At 58.6% G+C, this 20979-nt stretch overlaps 1 protein-coding gene across 2 annotated transcripts in view; it reads right to left on the bottom strand.

Annotated features, from left to right (window-relative positions):
• Nucleotides 1-2657: 2657 nt before the first annotated feature.
• Nucleotides 2658-20979, bottom strand: part of SHANK1 (SH3 and multiple ankyrin repeat domains 1) — a gene marked incomplete at both ends in the record, with an annotated part of 42894 nt that continues 24572 nt past the window's right edge. Inside the window, 9 exons of one of the 2 annotated variants that reach the window (XM_082676797.1) lie at nt 2658-3375; nt 5251-8344; nt 10017-10113; nt 18201-18319; nt 18756-18824; nt 19031-19054; nt 19595-19675; nt 19977-20112; nt 20697-20821. In XM_082676797.1, coding sequence (XP_082532923.1) covers nt 2658-3375; nt 5251-8344; nt 10017-10113; nt 18201-18319; nt 18756-18824; nt 19031-19054; nt 19595-19675; nt 19977-20112; nt 20697-20821 — 4463 coding nt within the window. The remainder of the gene's footprint in view (nt 3376-5250; nt 8345-10016; nt 10114-18200; nt 18320-18755; nt 18825-19030; nt 19055-19594; nt 19676-19976; nt 20113-20696; nt 20822-20979) is intronic. The other variant, XM_082676798.1, reaches the window with a different exon arrangement.

Below are 20979 nucleotides of genomic sequence, written 5' to 3'. Positions count from 1 at the left end.
GGCTCGGGCGACCCACCCGGAATCCCGAAGGAAAGGGGCGTTGCCTTCCCAGGAAGGAGGCGGGGTCGGCTCGAGGGGGTGGATACTGTGAGTTTAATTATAAAGAATGACCTGGTACAAAAGCCATTTCTCTCTGCAAAATCTTGGTGGGGAGTCAGGGGGTGGGAGGTGATGGGGGGTAGGGACGAACCCCCACGATATAATCCCGCCTCCCAAATCTTCCTCCAGTCCCTGGAAATGGACACCTGGGTCCCAATCCCTTGAGGGATGAACTCTGAGGCCCGAGAGAGGGAAGACCCGGGCGCCGGGGCTTTGAACGCGTGCGATCCTTGTCCCAGCGAGAACCAGACGTCCGCATCCGCCCCCCTCCTCTTCCTCCTCCCACCCCCCTTGGAAGACAATTCTCGGGCTTTTATTTCAGGTTTTTTTCTGGATTTTTTTGTGTGTGTTCTAGGTTTTTTTTTTTTTTGTATTTTCCTTTGTTATCGTTCCTCTTTTTGCTTTGTCTCTTCGCCCCGCGCTGCCCCCCATCCAGTCCCTTCCCCCTCCCCACCCCAACCTCCCCTCCCCCCTCCCCACCCCCCATACCCTCCCCAACCCCGCGGCACCCATCCAGAATGAACAAGCCCTTGATAGACGGGCGCCGCGCAGGCCCCCTGCGGACGGGGGGCATCCTGCGGACAAGGGGGAGGGGGCGGGTAGGGGCCCAGCGCGACCTCCGCTCCCTTCCTCGCCACCCCTCCCCCCTCCCACGACCCTCCCACAAGGTTCCCCGCAGATCCCTGACGTGGTGAGGGGAGAGGGCTGCAAGCACTCTCCCCCTCATGGACGGAGCGCCCCCGCCTCGGGGGTAGAGGGCAGCAGAGGGGGAATGGAATTGGGGGAAGGAGGGGGAGCTCTCTTCTTTGGCAGCTGAACATGGGGGGGGGACCTGAGGGCGATGCCCTCCCCCCTTTGCCCACAGTAGGGGAGGAGGTGTTCCAGGGGAAGGGGTGGCTTAAAATTCCCAAGCCCCAGGAATAAAGGGAGGGGGAGGCGTGCAGGAAGGAACAGCCATGCTGGAGGGAGGAGTTTCTTGAAGAGACAGGAAGGTTAGGAGATGAGGGAGCGGTGTCTTCGGGCAAAATGGATGGACCGGAAGGCTGGGGAGAGTGAGAGGAGGGGAGGTGAGAGGGCCAAGCCCGGGGAAGGGAGAGGAGGAAGTATGGAAGCAAACTGGGCAAGAAGTGAGTGTGCGTAGGGTCTTCTCTTGCCAGAAGGAGAAAAAGAGTGTAAAGAGCTAAGAGAATAGGCAGAGTGTGAACGACCGGAAGAGCTGGTCTTTCGGGACCAAAAAAAAAAAAGTGCCAGGAAAAGAAACAACAATACAGCCGAAGAGCGCGTGTGCAATGAGATGAGTGTGCAAAAAGAAAGAGGTAGTAGAGTTCCCCAGGGGAGATGGAAAAAGTCACCCAGGAGCTGACATGAACAAGTAGAAATTCAAGAATGAGTGTGCAAGCAGGGCCACGGAAGGCGAGAACATTAAGGACGAGAAGAAAGCTTCAAGGGAGCAGTGGAAGCACTGGGGAGGATGAGTGCGCGACAGCGAGCATGCCAGAAGTTTCACCCAAGAGTTGACGATGGAGACGGACAAGGATTTGGGGAAGAAAGGTGCAAGGGAGTCGGGAGCCCGGCAAAGCGGGGAGGCATGAGCACTTGCGAGAGATTCGGTTCCTGGGAGGCACGGGTGCAAGCAACAGTGGGAGGGGGGAGGGGCGTGTAGCGTGAGAATGCGGGGGTGCAAGAATAAGAGGGGAAAGTGCTACGAGAGAATGGAGGTGAGAGTGTCGGGAGAGGCGCACAGTCTGTGAGAAGGTGAGGGGAAGGGTGTCCCAAGTGTGTCTGCAGCAAGGGCCCAGAGATTTTTCGGGAGTGAGGGGTGGAAGGGAGGGCGCCCCGGAGGAAGCGTGTGCAAACAAGAGTGTGAGAGACCAGGGGGTGTGGAGCGTGGGGAGAGAGACGCACGGTGTGCCAGGGAAACTGAGCGTGAGCTGGAGAGCTGAGGGCCTCGCAAGCTGGAAGCGAAGGCGCAGTGTGCAAGACAGTGAGGGGGCAAAGTTGTGCAAAATTGTAGCCCAGGGAGGGGAGAGAGGTGAGCAGGCGTGCAAAGGAGCGTGCAAGAGGCCGGGGGGCTGCTGTGTGTGCTGGGGAGAGGGGAGGGTGGGGAGAGCCGAGGGGCCTGGAGAGGGGGGAAGGGTTGTTAGAGGGTGGCAGGTGGTGGAATCTGAGGGCATCGCCTTCCCCTGCGGCCTGGGGGACGACCCCCATCCGGTCAGGCTCAGGGCTGACCCTCTATGGCTCTGTCTGTCCCCTCCTCCCCAGAATCGACCCTTCCCTCCTTCTTCATCCCCCTCTGTGATTTCTTCCTTCCCCCCCACCCAACTCCACTCCCCGCTTCACACACACACACACAGTCTTGTGTCAGCTGCCCCCTCCTGTGAGGTGCCAATGTCTGGCCAGATCAGGCCACCTGGTGACCTCCGGCCTTGGGAGACGAGTCAGGGTGCAGTTTTAGCAGAGTCCCTGGCCCGGGGAGAGAATGAAGGTCAGGGTTCAGAGGTCAAGAGGCCAGCAGGCTCAAGGGTTCCGTGGACGGGCTGGTCCGTCCGGGCCAGCCATCACCTCTCCAGGAAAAATTTGAGAGCCCGGTCGATGTTCATGCGGTGGCCCACCCTGGTCACCCCCAGATCGACGTAGTCCTCCTTGGTCAAGGCGGGCAGGTGGGAGCCATCGATCTCGTGGTCCAGGAACCGGGCTCGGTGCTCAGACAAGCCCAGCCACTCGAGCCAATCGGCCACGTCGAACTTGGTCCAGAACCCCAGAGGTTTAGCGCTGAACGGCTTGTCCGGGGGCAGGGAGAGCAGGCGGGTCGGTGAGAGGGAGCGCGAGGCCCCTGACAAGGCCCCGCCGAGACCCCCGGACATCCCGGGGTGCGGTGGCACAAAGACAGGGGCGAAGGGGTCAGCCGAGCCTCCTGCCCCTCCAGTGGGGGAGCCGCGGATGTCAAAGAGGCCCGGGTAGAGCGGTCCGGCAGGCAGGATGGGTAGGGAGGAGGGCCGGGGCGCGGGGCTGACCTTGTGCTCCGAGGCGGGCAGCAGGGACGGGCTCGGGGCCCGGCGGAGCAAAGGTGGCCGCATCTCGAACTCCACGCCCTGGAGGTGGCGGGCGGACGTGGAGGAGGAGGTGGCCGACGGCGAGGTGGCCCCCGGGGCCGCAGCGGCCGAAGCGGAGCCCCCGCCTCCTGTGGGGAGGGGCGGCAGAGGCGCTTTGGACCAGTTCTGAAACAGGCTGCTGACAGGTTTGGAGAGAAGCGAGGACTGGGAGTCTTCCGAGAGTCTGGAATGTGACAACGGGGCAGGGGTGGAGGAGAAGGGTTGCGGGGGGCGGGGGGGGGCAAAGGCGGGTGAGAAAGAGGAAGAGGTCAAGATACAGGGAGAGGAAGAGAGACATGGGGCAGGGGTAGAGAGTTGGAGGAGAGAGAAGGGGAGAGATCGAAGGGGCAAGCGAGGGGGTAAGATGGATGTCAGGACAGAAAATGAAGGGAGAGAAATGAGAGGACAGGGAGAGGGTGACAGTCAAGAGAGATGAAAGAAAAAGAGACATTAAGTGATAATAATAATAATCACCACCACTTACTGATGCTCACGTGTGCCAGGCATTGTTCTAAGTGCTTTTACATATCGCCATCTCAATGGAATCCCCGTGACAGCCCTGATGCAGGTTACTATTATTATCAGCAGCACAGAGAGGTTAAGTAACTTGCCTAAGGACACACAGCCAGGAAGTGGCAGAGCCCGGTTATATGGCACCAAGGTCTGAGCTCTTAACCACTACCCTATACTGCCTTTCCGGGTATGGCCAGTCACAGCAGAGTGGAAGACAGGGAGACAGTGAGAGAGGAACAAAAAGAGGATGAGCATTCAAGGGAGAGAGATGGAAGGGGACGGGGGACAGAGAGAGAGAGAGAGAGAGAGAGGTGAGGAGAGGGAGATGAAAGAGAGAAGAAACAAGGGGAGGAAAAGGTTCCCCTCATCCCTTTAGCTCCCTCCAGAACAGTCCCTGCCTCAGGGCCTTTGAACAGTTCCCTCTGCCTAGCTCTCTCTTCCCCCAGGGAGCCAAACGATTTGCCTCCTTCCCTCCTCCAGTCTCTGCTCAGCTCGCCCGTTATTTGAGAGACTTTCTCTAACCATCGCGTTACTGCATTTTTTTCCCCTAGGATGATGACAATGATTTTGTTTATTGCCTGGCCCCGGCCTCTGCCTCATTAGGCTGTGAGGTCTATGAGGGAAATGCTCTGCTTGTTTCGTCCATTGTGGGGTCCCTCTCACCCTGAAGGGCACCCGGTACAGAACAGATGACAAATCAATTATTGGTGGATCTGTTAACTAAATTAAGCGTCCTTTCCTCTCCCCAGAAGACTTAAGAATCATCAGTGAGATGACTTAAGATCTCAAAGACCTCAAAAACCACCTCAGAATATCACCATGTGGATATCAAACCCTCGAGGAGAATTAGGGTGAGCTCTGCAGAACAAGAGGATTAAAAAAACCCCTCTCCCCACTCGCTCTGTGTGTCTGAATCAGGAATGTGACTCTATGCTCATCTTCCTGGACTTCTCCATCTATACTTGCTGGGCTTTTGTAAGAGACCCCTCCCCTCCCCCATCTCATGCCCTCAAAAACCCTTTTAGAAAGGTTCTGTGCTGTCCCTCTTCTACAGAGAGGTGGATCCCTTTGCCTAAGGTCACCCAGTTAGAAAGTGCGGGGCTGCAACCAGGATCCAAAAAAGCCTGGCTCCAGAACCACACTTGTAACCACGGACCGTGCCCTAAAGCATCTTGTCTTGACCAACACGGGGCTCGAGGGACCTGAAGATTTCAGGGATTGTCAGAACTGACAGCCCACCAAGGAAACAGACATCGGGCAAGTTGTGCTCCAGTCTCCTCCTTTGTTGATCACTCTTTTTGTTCATCATGGAATGTGGGTTGTCATGGTGACGGGAGGAGACCACAGAAGCTACTGAGATAAAGGGAAATTTAAAGTGGCTGGGAAAGCATGCTTCTTTGAGGGCAAACTTCTCCAAGCCAGCCCGGCTTCTGTTTTCTTTCTACCACCTGGGACCCTAAAGGGACACAGCTATGTGGAAGACGGTCTCTGCTACCCACAGCCAGCCCCTCTGGCCTCCACTGCCAACCTCCAGCCCCCGGCTCACCTCTGCCGCTGCAGGGAGGAAGTCCTCTCTGGGACGTAGCTGGCTCCCCCGTGGTGGCCGTCCCCGCTTCCCCCGCCGCCTCCCCGGGCCCAGGGCAGAGCGCCACCAGCTGCCGAGGAGCCCCCAAACTGCTGAAGCTTGGAGCTGAGTTCACTGATGATGCTGGCTTTTACTGTGGCCAAGGCTGAGGCCTGAGGCTGGGCTAAGGGCCCAGGCAGGGGTGGTGGTGGTGGACCCGGGCCCTCCTCCCAGGGCAGCAGCTTCCGAGGCAGGGAGGAGGCGGATGGCAAGGGCACCGGTGGGCCTTCTGGCTCTACAGCCCCTGGACCGCCGGCCACACCTGCCGTCGAAGGTCCTGAGCAACCACTCAGGGCCAGCAGCCCATCGGTTCCAGCCCCCGTCACCGAGACGGTGGGGCTGGTGGGAGTGACAGGGTCTCGGAGTCCCCCACCGGGGCCAGGCCGCAGGCCTCCACTGGCCCCAAGCGCCCGGCCCCGGAGCTTAGAGGGAGTCATGAGCTGCGGCGGGTATGGTGGGCCAGGAGGACCGCTGCCCCCGAAGGCCTGGCCGTCCAGGTAGGCCACATACGTGTCCAGAAGCTCCGGCCCACTGGCCACACTGGCCACCCCGCCGCCAGCCCCGCCTTCGGCAGACAGGCTGCTCAGCGTGGACGCGCTGCTGATGGTCTCCAGCGGGTGGTCACTGCTGCTCCGACTGTCCACCTCCTCGATACCAGAATCTGTGCCAGCTGGAGGATCTGGGCCAGGCTGTGGGGCAGGGGGAGGCGGGGCGGCTGGGGCTGCTGGGCCCGGCGGAGGCGCGTCCCCAGCAGCTGCGGGGCCCGCCTGGGTCAGCGTGGCCACCTCGCTGTCATAGGAAGTCAGGCTGGATGCGGTGGAGTCCAGCGTGGGAGGGGCGGCGGCCACGGCAGGGGGCGGCGCAGGGGGCGCTGGGCTGGCCGCGGTGGGTGGGTCCGGCAGCGGGTGGGGCGGCCCCGGCGTGAGGGGCGATTCGGGCTTCTCAAAGCTGTTGGAGAACTCCAGGGGCGGGGGCAGCGGTTCCACAAAGAGAAATTCGCCGTCTTCCACGTCCACCGAGGGGGCGGGGGGCGGCAGGACCAGCAGGGGGAGCCCGTTCTCGTCACTGCCCCGCGGGGAGGTCGGCGAGGGGGGCACGGACCGGCGAGGGCTGGGCGGCGGGATCCCCGGCCCGTCCTCCGAGGGGGGCCCCCTGCCCCCCGCCCCACCGGCCCGGGGCTGGCAGTTCTCGAGGAACCGCACGTGGAGGGGCAGCCGCTCGGGCTCCTCCGGGGCTGCGGACCTCCAGGGTTTGCTCACCCCGGGGTGCGGGGCGGGGGGCTCGGACCCCAGCTGCAGCAGGAGGGGCCCGACCCCGGGGGCGGTGGGCGGCAGGCGGTGCAGCAGGGAGCGTCGGGCAGCTGGCGGGCTGGCCGGAAGGGACTTCTCCTGGCTGCCCAGCCCGGCCCGGTAGCCCAGCTCCCGGCGCGCCGGGTCCGGCGGGGGGGCTCCCCAGAGACGCAGCACCGGCTCGTGGTGGGCGTGGGGCGAGTGGTGGTGCGGCGTGGGCGGCGGAGCCTCGTAGCGGGGCGACGGGGGCCTCGGAGGGGGCTGGGGGGCCCCACCGCCCTCCGCGGACTCCTTCAGCGCCCGCTCTCGGGCGGCCAGGGCCAGCCCGAGCGGGGAGGCTGGGTCCAGGGCCTTGCCGGTCAGCGGGTGGACCAGGGGGCGCGGCGGCAGGAAGCTGGTGAAGGCGCTGCTGCCTCCGCTGCTCCCGTAGGCTCGGCTGCCGGCTCCGTAGCCCCCGTAGCCGCCGCCGCTCCCGGCGCCTGCGGACTCCAGCCGGAGGTAGGGCTCGGCCGAAAACATGCCTTCATCGATGGATTTGGAGTGGCGCAGCCGGGGGCCCGGGGGCGCCCCCGGGCCCAGCGAGCTCTCGCCGCCCTCTTCGTCCCCCGTGTCGGTGGAGAGGAAGAGCGTAGACCGCCGGCGGGCTTCGTTCTGCCAGCCCCCTTCTCTCCGAGCCGCCCCGACCAGGGCCGCTCCGAACTGGCTGGTGAAGTCGAGGGTGGCCGGGCCGCTGGGCGAGGCGGGGGCGGGCACGGGCGAGGGGGGCGGCGGCACTGGCGACATAGCCGGGGCGGGGCTCGGCGCGGAGGAGCCGCCGCCGCCGCCCCCTCCGCCGCCGCCCGCGGTCTCGGGCTGGGTCGGGGGCTCCGCCTCGGTGCTGCTGCCCTGGCTGCTGCGGCCGCTGCTACTGGTGGATGGAGCCTTGATGATGATGGTGGGGATGGGGATGGAGTTCTTTTCCGACGGGGCGGCCGCGGCCGGCGGCGGCTGCGGGGACGCCGGAGACGTGGGCGAGGGCGTGGGCGGGAGGCCGCCGCCCTTCTGGGGCTCGCCTTCGACTTTGGTCTGCTTGACGAGCGGGCCCTTGCGCCCGCGGCCCGAACGGGCCGGCACGTACATGGCCGCGCTGGCCGCCCGGGGAGGCAGCTGGAAGTAGCGCAGGGCCGGGGCCTGGGAGGAGCCGCTAACCCCGCCCCCGCTGCCGTGGTGCGACGGGGACAGGGCCCCCGGGGTCGCGCTGGGCCCGCCGCCCCGCCAGCCTCGCAGGCTGGGCTGGGGCCCCAGAGCCAGTCGCGGTGGGGGGTCATCGGGGGAGCCGCCTGTCTCCATCTCCGGGGGATGCGGCGGGTGGGCGTGGTGGTGGTGTGGCTGGGGGAGCGGAGCGTGCGGCTGGTGTGGGGGGGGCGGGTGGTGCACAGGGGGCAGGGCCCCGCCGTGGTACAAGCTCTTCTCACGGCTCCCTACACGGCTCTCAGGAGGGCAGGGCCCATCGAAGGACGACGGTGACGAGGCGGGGTGGGGGACACCTGAGCCGGGGTTGAAGGGCGCTCCCCGGGGAGAGGGAGTGAGGCGGCCGGAGGAAGAGGGGGCTGGAGGTGTGCTGTAGGGGGGCTCTGGTGGGGACGTGGTGGGCGGCGGCGGGATGTCCTCCGAACCAGGCACAGACAGGCTGCGGCTGAACTTCATGGCTGGGGGTGCTAGGTAGGGTCTCTCATCTTCTGCAGCCCCTGGGAAGACACGGAGGATCCAGAAGCAGGGTGGGGATGGGAAGGGGTGGCCTCTCTGTTCCCCTGTCCCACAGAACTTCAATATTACAATGATAATAATAATGACACCCAGTAGATGTTAAGAAGAACATGGGTTGGTCTAGAGTTTACCCAGATGTGATAAATCCAAATCCGTCTGATACAGTAATACAGGTTGTGCACTGCACAACAGCAAACGGCAGAGGGAGCAAGAGAGGTGTGGTGTGTGCCGGGGGGGGGCGGGGGCGGGCGGAATTCAGCTTAACTTCCTTCCAGGGCCAGGAGGGGGCGCCTTTTCTAATTCGCCCAAAGGCAAGGTATATGCGGGCGGTCGCTTGGGATGAGCAAAAATGGCTTGAGCCAGGAAGAGATACCGTGTTTCTGGGCATACTTACAGATTTCTTTTCATGTACGTGCAGAAAAGAAATGTAATTAGCACATCAAATCTGTGATTTCACAGATAGCACTGCTTAGGATGAGGCTAATATTTAAAAGAGGGAGCCAGTTCACAGGTAAGCAACGTCAGGCAGATGTATAGGTAACTGATACTAGGCAAATGACACACACTGGTGGACTGTGGACACTGAAGCTGGGGAAAAGCTAGATCCAAACAGCAAAACAACTTGGAGGGAACTGGAGGAATGGAATCTTTTGCCTCCTTATCGACGGCCAGGGCTCAGTCCTTGATTCCCTTTTCCCCTCTGACTACTCGCTCTCCGTTGACTATCTCACCCAGTGTCATGGCTTCGTTCACTGCTTCCCTGCTGAAGACTCCCATGCTTGTCTCGGACCCAATCCTTGCCCCTGAGCTCCGGGCTTCTATATCCAAATGCTGCATCCGCTTGGATGTCTCACTGGCATCTCAACCTAAGCAGGCCCCAAATTGAGCTCCCGATCTCCTCCCCACGATCTTCCCAAGCTGCTCTCTTAGCAAATGGCAGCTCGGTCCTACCTACCTCAGGACCTTTGCACTGGCTGTTCCTGCTGTGTGGAATGCCTTACTTCCAGATAGTCCCATGGCTCCCCACTTCATCTCCAAGTTTCAGCTCAAACCTGCCCCCCAGCACTCCTGACATCTCAACTCATTCTCCTCTTTTTCTATTTTTTTCCATAGCACTTAACACAGCTAACATACTATATCATTTTTTTATTTCTTATCCTGATAAGCTGTTGTCTGTCTTCCCCAGCTAGAAGGTAAGCTCCATGGGGGCAGGACCCTTTAGTCTGTTTTGTTCCCTGACAAATCCCCAGCAGTTTAGCCTGGCATACGGTAGTGCTCAATAAACATTTGTAGAATGAATGAATGAATGAATGGAGTCTGGCACAAGAGAGAATGAACCAGGGTCTGTGGTGGTTTCGACTTAACTGCATCCAGGCAGGGGCAATGATGTCCCCATTTTCTAGATGCAGAGCCCTAGGCCCAGAGAAGTGAAGCTGCCTGCCCTGGGTCACACAGCCAGGATGGACAAGAGCCAGGATTCAAACCCAGGTTTGCCCAGCAACAAAGCCTGAGCTCTTCGCCCAACTTGATGGTCACATATGGAAGGAGAAAAGAACATTCCCAGGCTCCCTTGTTTTCCCCGTAAACTGTCACCCTCCCAGCCTCCCCTTTCCCCACTGGCATCCCTTACACCCACCCTTGCAGGTGACATACCAATAGACTTTTGCCGGAGCATAAGCCCAGGTCCTGGAGGCAGGTAGGAAGGACGTTCATAACTTGGCTGGGAGCGGTGGTGGGGATCAAAGCTCGACTTTGGGGTGGCAGTCAGAGGAGGAGAGAGAAAAGAGAGCAGAGAAACATCAGTCAGGGCATGAAAATCCATGGATTCCCCACACAGCCATCCTCCATTCCTTCCCCAGCCTCTGCAGGAAGGGAGAGGGGTGTGAAGGAGAGGGAAGGGAATTCTGGGGTAGGGAAAGGTTTCTGAGTCCTGACAGCAGCAGCAGGGAGAAAGAGGGGGAAAACGTCAGATTATCAACTGAGCCTGTCTGCTCTGCTTCCCAAGCCGATCACTAATCTGGGCACTTTTCTCCACCCCTGCTGTCACTGCCCAGGTCCAAGTTACCACCACTGCCTGCCTAGATGACGGCAGTAGCCTCTTCCTTGTCTCCTGGCTGCCCCCCTTGTCCTGCCACCCATTCCTGGTCTGCTTTCCACGCAAGAGTCAGAGGGATCTTTCTAAAAGAAATTCTGATCACGTTATTGCCCTGCTTAAAATCCTACGGTAGCATCTCACATCAGTTAGGAAGGGATCCGAGTTCCCAAGTCTGGTCTTCAAAGCCCCCTACGGTAGACACTGCCTGTGCCCACCCAGATCTCCTCAGCCAGGATGCTGTGCCCATCCCCAGCCACTGTGTCACCTGCCTGCAACACTTGGCTGCCCCTTGCTCTGAAGAATCATTCCCCCTCCAAAGGCGTTGACGTGCCCAAGCTGTTCTATGCCCCCACTTCTGGGAGCAGCCTGCGGCCAACTGACAGGAAGGTCTAAGGAGGGATCATCTCCATCCTGCAATTCACACTCCCGAGCTCCCCAAGGGACCAGGCTGAAGGCAAACTCCAGTGGGGACCAGGGTTGCTGACTTTCTCTGCAGCCCATCCTGTCTCCCCCATGCCCTTACAGGTTCCTCCTTAGGAAATCGTTGTCTCAAGCATCCTTATCTCAGGCTCTGATTTTAGATTAAGAATCACGGTGATTTAAGACACCGTGTATGATCTAGCCCTTGCCTATATCTCCCACTCTGGTCCCACCACACCCACCTTTTCTTGCTCCTGCAGTGCCGCAAGGTTCATCCCTGCTTTAGGACACTTATAAGTCCTGGATCTTCTCTCTGCAATGGTTTCCTCCCAGTCATCACCGATTCCTTTCCATCTTTATGTCCTCTGCTCAAATACCCCTCCCAGTCACTGCCTACTGCATTTCCCTGTCCTGTTTTCTTCATAACACTTCTCTCACTTCTTGCTTACTGTCTGTCTGTCTTCCTGGCGAGAACATCAGCTCCCTGAAGACACCAGACATTATCCCAGGCACCGTGGGTACAGGGTCAAGGGCCCACGATACTTTTAGGGGAAATGTTTTAATTTCTTTTCAAATAGGAGGGAAAAATAATTATAATTCAGCCTGGATAATATTCAGCTTTGCATCAACACGGTCATAAAACTTTGACTTTTAACTTTCTTTTTTTTTTTTTAGGAAGGAGGGGCAAAAAGTGCCAAAGGCCCACAGAAGTCATAATGCAACCTTCCTGAGGGCAGTGACTTTATCAGTCTGGTTCACTGCTAGGTCCCCAGTCCCCAAACAGGCCTGATGTTCTATAAGCTTGTGTCAAGTGAACAAGCCAATGTCAGGCACTCTCGGGCCCCGACTCCCCTGCTTCTGCCAGGTGGCCCCACGTGTCTTCCTTCTCCGTCTTTGAGACCGGAAGTTCATAGAAAGGAAGGCCTCTTTGGATGGGGTCCCCACTTGTGGGGTGTGACCCTAAGTGCCCTCACCTCCCCACCACGCCCCCTCCTGTCCCCCTGCTCTAACCACTCCCAGTTCTCTGAATTCCCTGTGCTGTTTCTCAGCTCAGAACCTCAGCATCCGCTGTTCCCTCTGCCTGGAAAATCCCTTCCCCACTCTCTGCTAAGGGAAAACTGCTTGTCATCCTGGCCCCCACCCTGGCCTGGCCACCCCCTTCCTCTAGCCCTGCACTTCCTAATCCAGTGGCCACTAGCCATTCAGATGTACATTTCAATTAATTTGAATAAATTTAAATAAGCTGAAGTTGAAAACTCCCTTCCTCCATCACACTGGCCACATTTCAAGTGTTCAGTTGTCACTCATGGCTGGTGGCTGCCATATTGGACAGTGCAGATGGAGAACATCTCCATCCTCACAGAGCGATCTAGTGGACAGTGATGCTCTGGACCTTCATAGAATGCACCTGTGCTACCCCCTCACTGCCCTCACCTTGGACTGGGACTATTTCTGTGTTTGCATCATTCATTCATTCATTCATTCTACAGATATTTATGGAGCACCTGATCTATGCCAGGGGCTGTTCTAGATGCCGCAGATGCAGCCGTAAACAGAACAGACAAAAGTCCCTGCCCACGTGAAGGGCAGGCAGACCATAAACAAAATAAATTAGTAAAATACGACATGGGTCAGATGGAGGTAAGCGACAGAAGAGAGGGAGACTATAATTTAAAATCAGGCAGTCAAGAAGACCCCGCTGAGACGGTACAACCTGAGCAAACCCCTGAGGGAAGCAGCCAGGGATGTATCCAGGGGAAGAGTATTGCAGGCAGAAGGAGCAGCAAGTGCAAAGGTCCTGAGGTGGGAGTGAGCCTGCTGTGTTCAAGTAATAGTTAGGAAGCCAGTGTGTCTGGAGTGGGTGAGCCAAGGGCTGAGGGGTGGGAGATGACATCAGACAGCAGGGTGACACTGGGTGGGATCTGGTAGTTCCAGATGTCTCCTCCCTGGAAAGCCTTCCTCCTATTACTCTGCATCATAATTTCCTCCACCTACCCTAGGTTAGAGTTATTATAATTATTTGCTTACTTGTTTAGTGTCTGTCTCCCTGGGCATGTAGCCTACCCAATACCCATCCTACTCTTCTTCTTTGGTAAGAAAACCCCCATCTTATTTGGCACCTATTGAGAGACTACATTTCCCAGCCTCCCTTGTGGCTAGGTGTGGTCATAGGACTAAAGCCGGCCCAGATGCATAAGTGGAAGTGTTGTGTGTTACTTCTGGGAAGTCTCATCAGAGGTAACCCAAGAAGCAACAATGTGCCCTCCTTTGCACTTCTGCCTTTTCACTCTTCCTTGTTCCTGCTACCTGGAATGCTGGTGCAATAGCTGGAGCTCCAGCAGCCTCTTGGACTACGAGGTGACTTTGTGGCTAGGGTGAGAAGACTTCTAGGTCTTCAAGACCATGGAGGCTGCCACACCTGCCTCAGACTCCCTACTCCAGACTTGTTCAAGACGACAGAGATATAAGCATTTGTTTGTTCAAGCCACTGTTATCTGGGGGTTTCTCTTATATACAGCAGAACCCAGTTCCGCAAAATACCCCCACTCCCCTGCCAGTGTCAATTCTCTAAGGGAGGTAACTTTGTTTGGCTGGTTCCCTCCTATACTCCCAGGGCCGAGCAGCAGGTCCAACACAAAGTAGTTGCTCAATAAATATTTGTAGAATGAAGGACACCTTGACAAAATGGGGGGAGCACCCTGATGACGTAACCCTAGTCCTGTTCCTTTGAGAGAGTGATGGGGAAGGATCACAGTGACAGGGGAGGCGTCAGAGTGATGGGGAGGGGACAGAATAACGGGGGAAGGGTTAGAGTGATAGAGGAAGGGTTCCCCTAGCTGAAGAGGGTCCAGACTCAAGGGAGAGGCGTCATATTGGCACACTGGCAGAAGACCTTCTAAGTGGAAAAGGGATCAAATAATGGGTTAGCTTGGCACAAGAGGGATCATAGTGGCAGAGGAGATGTCTGACTGACAGAGGAGCCATAATGGCGTCTGAGGAGGCTAGGAGTGACTGCCTGAGGGGTGGATGGACTCAAGGTGAGACAGGCTGACCTCCCCCAACAAACGGGGAGCGGTCTCTCCCGCGCAGAGGGGGCAGCCAATCAGAGTCTGCCAGGTGCGTGTGACGTCACCAACTGCCGGGCAGACTCCTCCCCAGCGAGTTGACCAGAGGTCCCGGCCTCTTCCTGTGCCACCTCGTGGGTCGCTGTGGGTCTGGTGCCTCCATGGCAGAGTGCGCCCTGGTGCCGTGCACAGGCTAGAGGCTGAAGATGGGCTGGGAAATTCGCGTTAGGGAGCCAGCCCCTGAAAGGGGTGAGGGGGAAGATATCGGAGGGGGAGGCACATGGAGAGACAGAGCAAGACAAAGACAGAGGTGGGGAGACAGAGGCAGAGATGGGGCTCCAGAGGTGTAGGGGAGAGACAGGAGGGGACATGAGACAGCCATGGGGAGAAAGAGGGACCCAGCAAGGCAGGGAGAAAAAGGCAGTCCTGAGAGATTCTGCCATGGAGAGGGCCAGAGCTACCCTAGGAGGTCCAGACATGCCCCGGGAGGGGAAGAGGCAGAGGATGCGACCAAGATGATATGGTAAAAATAACCAGAGGGAGAAACTGAGTCCAGAGAATGGCTGAAACCAGAGCCCAGACCACCCAGACCAAGATGTGGGAGGTGGGGATCAGGGGAACCCCCCCCTCCCTGGGCCGTCAGTCACCAGGTAACAGACAGTAGCCAAGAAAAGCAAAGCCACGCAGAGGGGAGGACAGACAGGTGAACTGCAGAGCCCTAGGAGGAGACAGAGCCCAAGAGGGGCCTTGACCTACAACGGATCTGCCTGGGGTCTGCACCCTCACTGTTGGTGCAGAGGGTCCTCCCAGCCCCCCTTAGGTTTTACGCAGAGGTGTGTTTTTCAGGGAGGGTTGAAATCTCTCCATCCTTAAGTTTTTAAACAGTGGCGTCTTGCACAATCTTTTGCCCTGTCCACTGTGATGCAGGTCCGTTAAAAGGAGCCTGGGGGGCCACACTGGGCTTCCACACTGCCCGCTTGCCCCCCTGGTTTAGGTGCAGCGGAGTCCAAGTGGGAGAGTGAAGAGGGGAGAGAAGCCGAAACAGATGGGAGATGGAGACCCAGATGAGAACAAGACCACCCACTGAGAGAGGCACGGAGATGCAGGAAGGTCACAGAGGGGTCCCTGTGTTGACTCAGGGGTTGAGAGAGATCAGGGTGGCTGGTGGGAGGTGAGGGCAGAGATGGGGGAAGAGAGAGCCCTCAACATGAGAGGGAGGGCTTGGGGGAGGCCCAGGGGACCCCAGGAGGGAGAAGAAAAGGGGAGATGAACACTGGCCTCCAGGATCCAGAGGAAAGGGAGGCCCCATGAAGACCTCAGGTGTTTCATTTCTAGGAGATGGGGGCAGGCTGGCAGCTGGTTATACTATTGGCCAGTGTCTGGGCCCACCTGGGGGTGTCTTTGGAGCCAGGATCTTATCTGTCCTGTAATGGAGGTTCATGCAGGGAGGGGCTGGCACCCTGGCAACCTGGCACTTGGTGGGTACTCCATGCATTTGCTGAATAAATGAAAACAGGACTGGCCTTAATCTGTTACTAGAGACTCCGTACCGAGCCTGGAATGTTGTTGTGGGGTCTCTGGGGCGCAGGTGGGGGTCACAGTAGGGTCTCCCGTTTGTTATTTTATGGCATGGGGAGGCTCACCATTCCTTGAGAGCCTCTGTACTAGAAGCTGATCTCATTCAGTCCTCCTAAGAACCAGCAAGATTGGCTTTACCCCTATGTTACAGAACAGGAAACTGAGGCACAGAAAAATTAAAGGCGTGGGCCGAGCGACATAGTAAGTTAGAGGCGGTCAGGCTTTGGAGGCAGGTTTGCCTAGCTCTACTGCCCATGTACTTTTTTTTGGGGGGGACAGGACTTTTTTTTTATATATATATCGGAGTATAGTTGATTTACAATGTTGCGTTAGATTAAGGTGTACAGCAAAGTGATTCAGTTATTCAGTTTTTCTGGTTCTTTTATATCATAGGTCATTACAAGATATTGAATATAGTTCCCTGTGCTATACAGTAGGTCCTTGTTGTTTATCTATTTTATATACAGTAGTGTGTATCTGTTAATCCCAAACTCTGAATTTATCCCTCCCCCTTACCTATGGACATTTAATCCTTACACCGACCCTGGGGGGAGGTGGGCACGGAAGATGACCCTAATAGGCCCAGAGATGTCAAATTCCTCGCAAAGCCAAGGATGGGTGTGAAGTGATGGCTCCTGCATGCAGGGCCCTCTGCCGAGCCCTGAGAAGTGGCCAAGCACCCTCTGCCTCTAAATCTGGGAGAAATTCTAGGAGTCTCGATACAAAATCTGCCACCTGCATTTTTGGCTCTTGTAAAAGTACTAGGGGGCTTCCCTGGTGGCGCAGTGGTTAAGAATCCCCCTGCCAATGCAGGGGACGCGGGTTTGAGCCCTGGTCCGGGAAGATCTCACACGCCGCGGAGCAACTAAGCCCGTGCGCCACAACTACTGAGCCTGTGCTCTAGAGCCCGCAAGCCACGGCTACTGAGCCCGCGAGCCACAACTACTGAAGCCTGCATGCCTAGAGCCCGTGCTCCGCAACAAGAGAAGCCACCGCAATGAGAAGCCCGCGCACCGCAACGAAGAGTAGCCCCCGCTCGACGGAACCAAAGAAAGCCTGCGTGCAGCAACAAAGACCCAACGCAGCCAATAAATAAATAAATAAATAAGTACTAAGCCTTCTAGAATAGGTGGTTGAGCCCTTAAGAGGGCTATGGATAGATTTCAGGGGGGCCCTGCACGCTTACTTGGACGGGGAGAAAAACCCTACATCTTTATTTTCATTATTCTCCAGCTAAAACACAACATTTTCTCAATTAAGGATGTGGGCAACAGCCCACGTCAGTCTAAGCAAAACCTGTGACTGCATCCCCGACAGAAATCGCAGGTATTTCTGTATTCTTCATTGCAGAGGCTGCAGAGTTCTCTAAATAGTGTCTGTGCTTCTTAGGACTTCGAAATTAGAGTAGTCAACATCCAGCACCAGATCCTTCTGGCTACCACGGTGAAGAAAAGGCACCGACATTACTATATCGCCAATTTTGCTTTCAAAAAGTATTTTGATAACTGTATTTCGGCGTAACTGGCTTCTTCTGTTATCTTACGTATTTTTGAAAATTTTATTTTTGGGTCAAGGGGCTTGTACCCTAACTTCATCCACTCACGACAGCTGAGCTCCGGGCTCGGGCTCACACGGCGCTCGGGACGTTACACCCTTCCACTGTCACTCCCCGGGGTCATGTACTGTTCTTGACCCTTACGAATTACGTTTTATTTTATGCATTTATAAGCGTTATTATGAGGACTACGCCAGCCTGCCACAGGGGTCCATGGTCCCGCAAGAGTCAAAGCACCCAGTTTTAGAGTCAGTGGTCCCTTGGTCACCAGTGGTGGGTGTGGCCTGTAAAAAGAGGGAGTCAGAGGGTGGGGTCAGAGGGCAGGGCCTGGGCAGAGAAGAAGGAAGTGCTGAGACAGAGGTAGGGCCCCGTGTGGCCTCTGGAGGGGGGAGGGGGGAAAGCTCTGGCAGGGCTGGTGGGGGGATGTGTCCCCACGAAGGGGCCCAGTTCAGTGAGGAGGGCAGCCAGGAAGGGACCAGCAGGTCCCCACCCGAAGAGCCAGGGCCGTGGCTGGATCACGGATCCAGTTGTCTGACTGCCTGGGGTTGAAATCCCGGCTCCCTCTCTGAGCCTCAGTTTCCCTTCTGTATCACAACCGAGTGTACCTCCCAGGATGATTCCAAGGAATGAATGAGATGAGCCACGTAACACCGTAGTGTCAGAGATGTGATCAACACCCACTATAGGTTAGCAGGCAGAGCACAGACAGAGATGATAATTAATATTTTAATAACTACCACTTGTTGAGCACCTATTATTATGCGCGGTGCCTGGGCCAGGGAGCGCCATCCATGACACCGTTTTACCTTCCCTGAGACCCCTGAGGTGGGATGGAGATGAACAGAAAGAGCTGGGCAGGAGAGGATGGAGAGTGGAGGGAGGTGAGAGAGATGGGATCTGGGGGAACAACAAGGAGGAAGAGGATGGGCCGAGAGGAAAGGGGACGCCCGGAGTGGGGAGAAAGGAGGGAACCCCAGGAAGCGCGGTGGCCCGTAGGACGGGCATTTAACACGGGGGAGTCAGGAAGGATTTGCAAGGAGAGAGGTAAAGGCTCCAAGTTGCCCTGTGCAACCCTCAAGCTTCCTTCCCCCCAAGGGCCCGGTTCCCCAGGCGAGGCTGCCTACCTCAGTGGCAAAGAAGCCCTTCGGTCGGTGTTTGCCCAGGGACGCGAGGCCACCAGGCCCAGGACTCTCACTTGCACTGATGGTCTGCTGAGCGGCCGCCAAAATTTCATCCAGTTTGTCTAGGGGGAGGCGGAAGAGGGACGGAGAGCCAGAGAAACGAAGTTTGCTTTGGCCTGGCGCAGAGACAGAGCTGCCGGGAGCCCATTCAGTGTCTTGTGTGAACCAGAAAAGGGCACCCGTGTCTCCCTCCCGGTGGCCCGACGGCCCTGCTCGGAGACACAGTCTCCAGCCCGGCAGGCAGGACCCAGCGATGGGAAGGGGTGAGGGCGGCCATCGTGAGAGGGAGGATGGAAGGGAGGCAGAAGGTAGTGCGGAGAGGCTCAAAGCAGGGGTGGGAACTCAGCCTCATGATGGCTGGGGCCAAGCTGAGGCGTGAAGGTGATCAGTGCGGGGGTGGCTGAAGGGGCGCGGGCCTGGAGAGGGGTGGAGCGGCTGCGGCACCCCAGGCGGTGCGGGGTCGGGCCCTGGGCAGCCCAGGGAGCGGGGCCATCTTACTGAGAGCCATCTGATACACGGTCCGCTTTTTCTCCACGCTGGGCACCGGCGCAACTTGCTGCTCGTACTCTGTGGGCAAAGGACGCGGATGAAGCCCAGGGGCGCCCCCGGAGGGCGGGGCGGAGCGGGCTCGGCCAGCGGGCGTGGCCAGCGGGCGTGGCCAGCGGGCGTGCGCAAGCGCGAGTGGGGCAGTGAGGGGCCGGGATGGGGGAGGGGCGAGCCCGCCGGCGGGATATAGGGTCGGGGGCCCTCCCGCCAGTCCTGTGCCCACTCACCACTCTTCTTCTTCCAGGGCGAGACTAGCCCGGGGGAGAGGCAGTAGAGGAGCGAAGAGTTAGGACTTCAGGGGGAGGCGAGGGGCCCCCTTTCTGGAACGCCCGCCTCCCTCAGGGCCCTGGGGTGAGGGCGGTCGGCTAGCTGCCTGATCCGCCCCCGGCAGGGGAAACAGCCCCGTCTGGAGGGAGGGGCTCGCCTTCCTTTCTGTTAGTGGGAGTGAGGGGAGCTGGTGGAGGGAGAGATGGAGAATGGCGGTGGGGTTCAGGTGGAACAGAGCGAGAGGGGCTAGAAAGGAAACAGGGACCCGCAGAGAGGAACGTACGGACGCAGAGAGACCCCGACACAGAAACAGATGTAAGAGGACGAAGGACAGTCGGCTCTCAGACGCCCTTTCCCAGCGACGCACACGCAGGCCAGAGACAGTCTGACCCATGGACGGGGGGACAGGACCAGGACGAGGACCCCTGGTCACTAACAACACTAACAAACTCAAGAGACGGTCCAGCCTCCCTCTGCCCCTTTCCGTCCGCAGCACCTGGGCCCCAGCAGCCCCGCAAGCTCACCCAGCTCCTCCAGCTCTGAGGTCATAGACTTGGACCGCAGGGAGATGGTTGGAGGCGGGAGCCGCTTAGCCTGCGGCGGTGCTGGAAAAACGAGCGGGATCAGGCATCAGCACCCTGGAAGGAAAGCCCGTGACCTTCCCCCCTGCCCGTGCACCACCGCGGAGCTCTGGCGCTCCCAGAGCTCGGAGAAGAGATGCCATCCGCATATGCATGTTGAGCCCTCACTCAGTTCCTCTCCAGAGGTCCTGAACCAGCAGCCCTGGGGGAGGGAACGCTGCTGGTGGGGGGGGGGGGGACCCTTGGGCCATTAGGGCTCCCTGAGGATTGAAGTCTAGTAGCAGTGGGGGACCCGGGCCTGGCCACACGAGTGGGGGAGGAGCACCTTTCTTATGCACAGCCTCATCCATGTCCGGGTGCCTGGTGACCATCACCACCTTGACCATCAGCGTGTTGCCCCCCTGGCGGATCATGTTCACCACCTGCCGGTGGCCGACCTTCACCACATTCTGCCCGTTCACCTGTGGCACAGACACCCCCAGAGCACACCCAACAGGTGAGGGCAGGGATGCTTTCCACTTCAGGGTCCCCACCGAAGCGGCCTCCTCCTGCCTTGCCCTGTACGTGGCACTGTCGGCCACCCTTCTCTCCCCTTGACCCTCCTCTGCCTTGCAAGCCCCCAACACTCTGTTCCTGTAACTCTCCTGGCCTCAGGGTTGGGGAAGGGGCTGGGCCCACCCTATTTGCCTCTCTCTCCCTCCTTGCCCTCCAGCATTGTGTGTGTGTGTGTGTATGTGTGCAAGCGCGTGCCCTGGGGGGGGCGGGGAACAGCTCTGTCATCTGAGATACTTCAGAAAGGCTTTCAGATGGAGTCACCGAAGAAGCAGAGGCTGGCTGCGGGGGGGGGGGGGGGCGGGGGGGGCGGGGTTTGGGAAGCTTTGGTGCCAAAGGAGAATCTGGACTTGGGCAGCCGCATCCTGGCATAGATCACGAGGGGGTCTGAGGATTTGTTGCTAGGGGCCCAGAGGAGAGCGCGGTGTCTGTGGAAGGTGGGCCAGGGGTAGGGTCTTTGGAGAGGCCTTTGGGGTTGGGGGCCGGGACTCACCTCAATGAGGAAGTCTCCCATTCGCAGTCCAGCTCGCCATGCCACGCCACCCTCGTCCACCGACTCCAGATACTGCAGCGCCGGGAAGGCCGGGGTGGGGGTGAACTCCTCGATGGGGGTCTGCGCTGCAGATGGGGAGGAGCCGGCGGGGTCGGAGGGGAGGGGGTGGAGAGGCCGAGCAGGGGATGGGGCTCAGACCCAAGTCACGGAGGCCTCACCGTAGCTGTGGGACCAGCACCCTGGGGTGGGGTGGTGGGCAGGCTGGGGTCCCTTTCCCTGTCTT

The sequence above is a fragment of the Grampus griseus genome (genome assembly GCF_964374135.1).
Source record: "Grampus griseus genome assembly, chromosome: 19".
Taxonomy (NCBI): domain Eukaryota; kingdom Metazoa; phylum Chordata; class Mammalia; order Artiodactyla; family Delphinidae; genus Grampus; species Grampus griseus.
The sequence above is the reverse complement of the archived record's forward strand: the minus strand, read 5'-3'. Positions and strand labels throughout refer to the sequence as shown.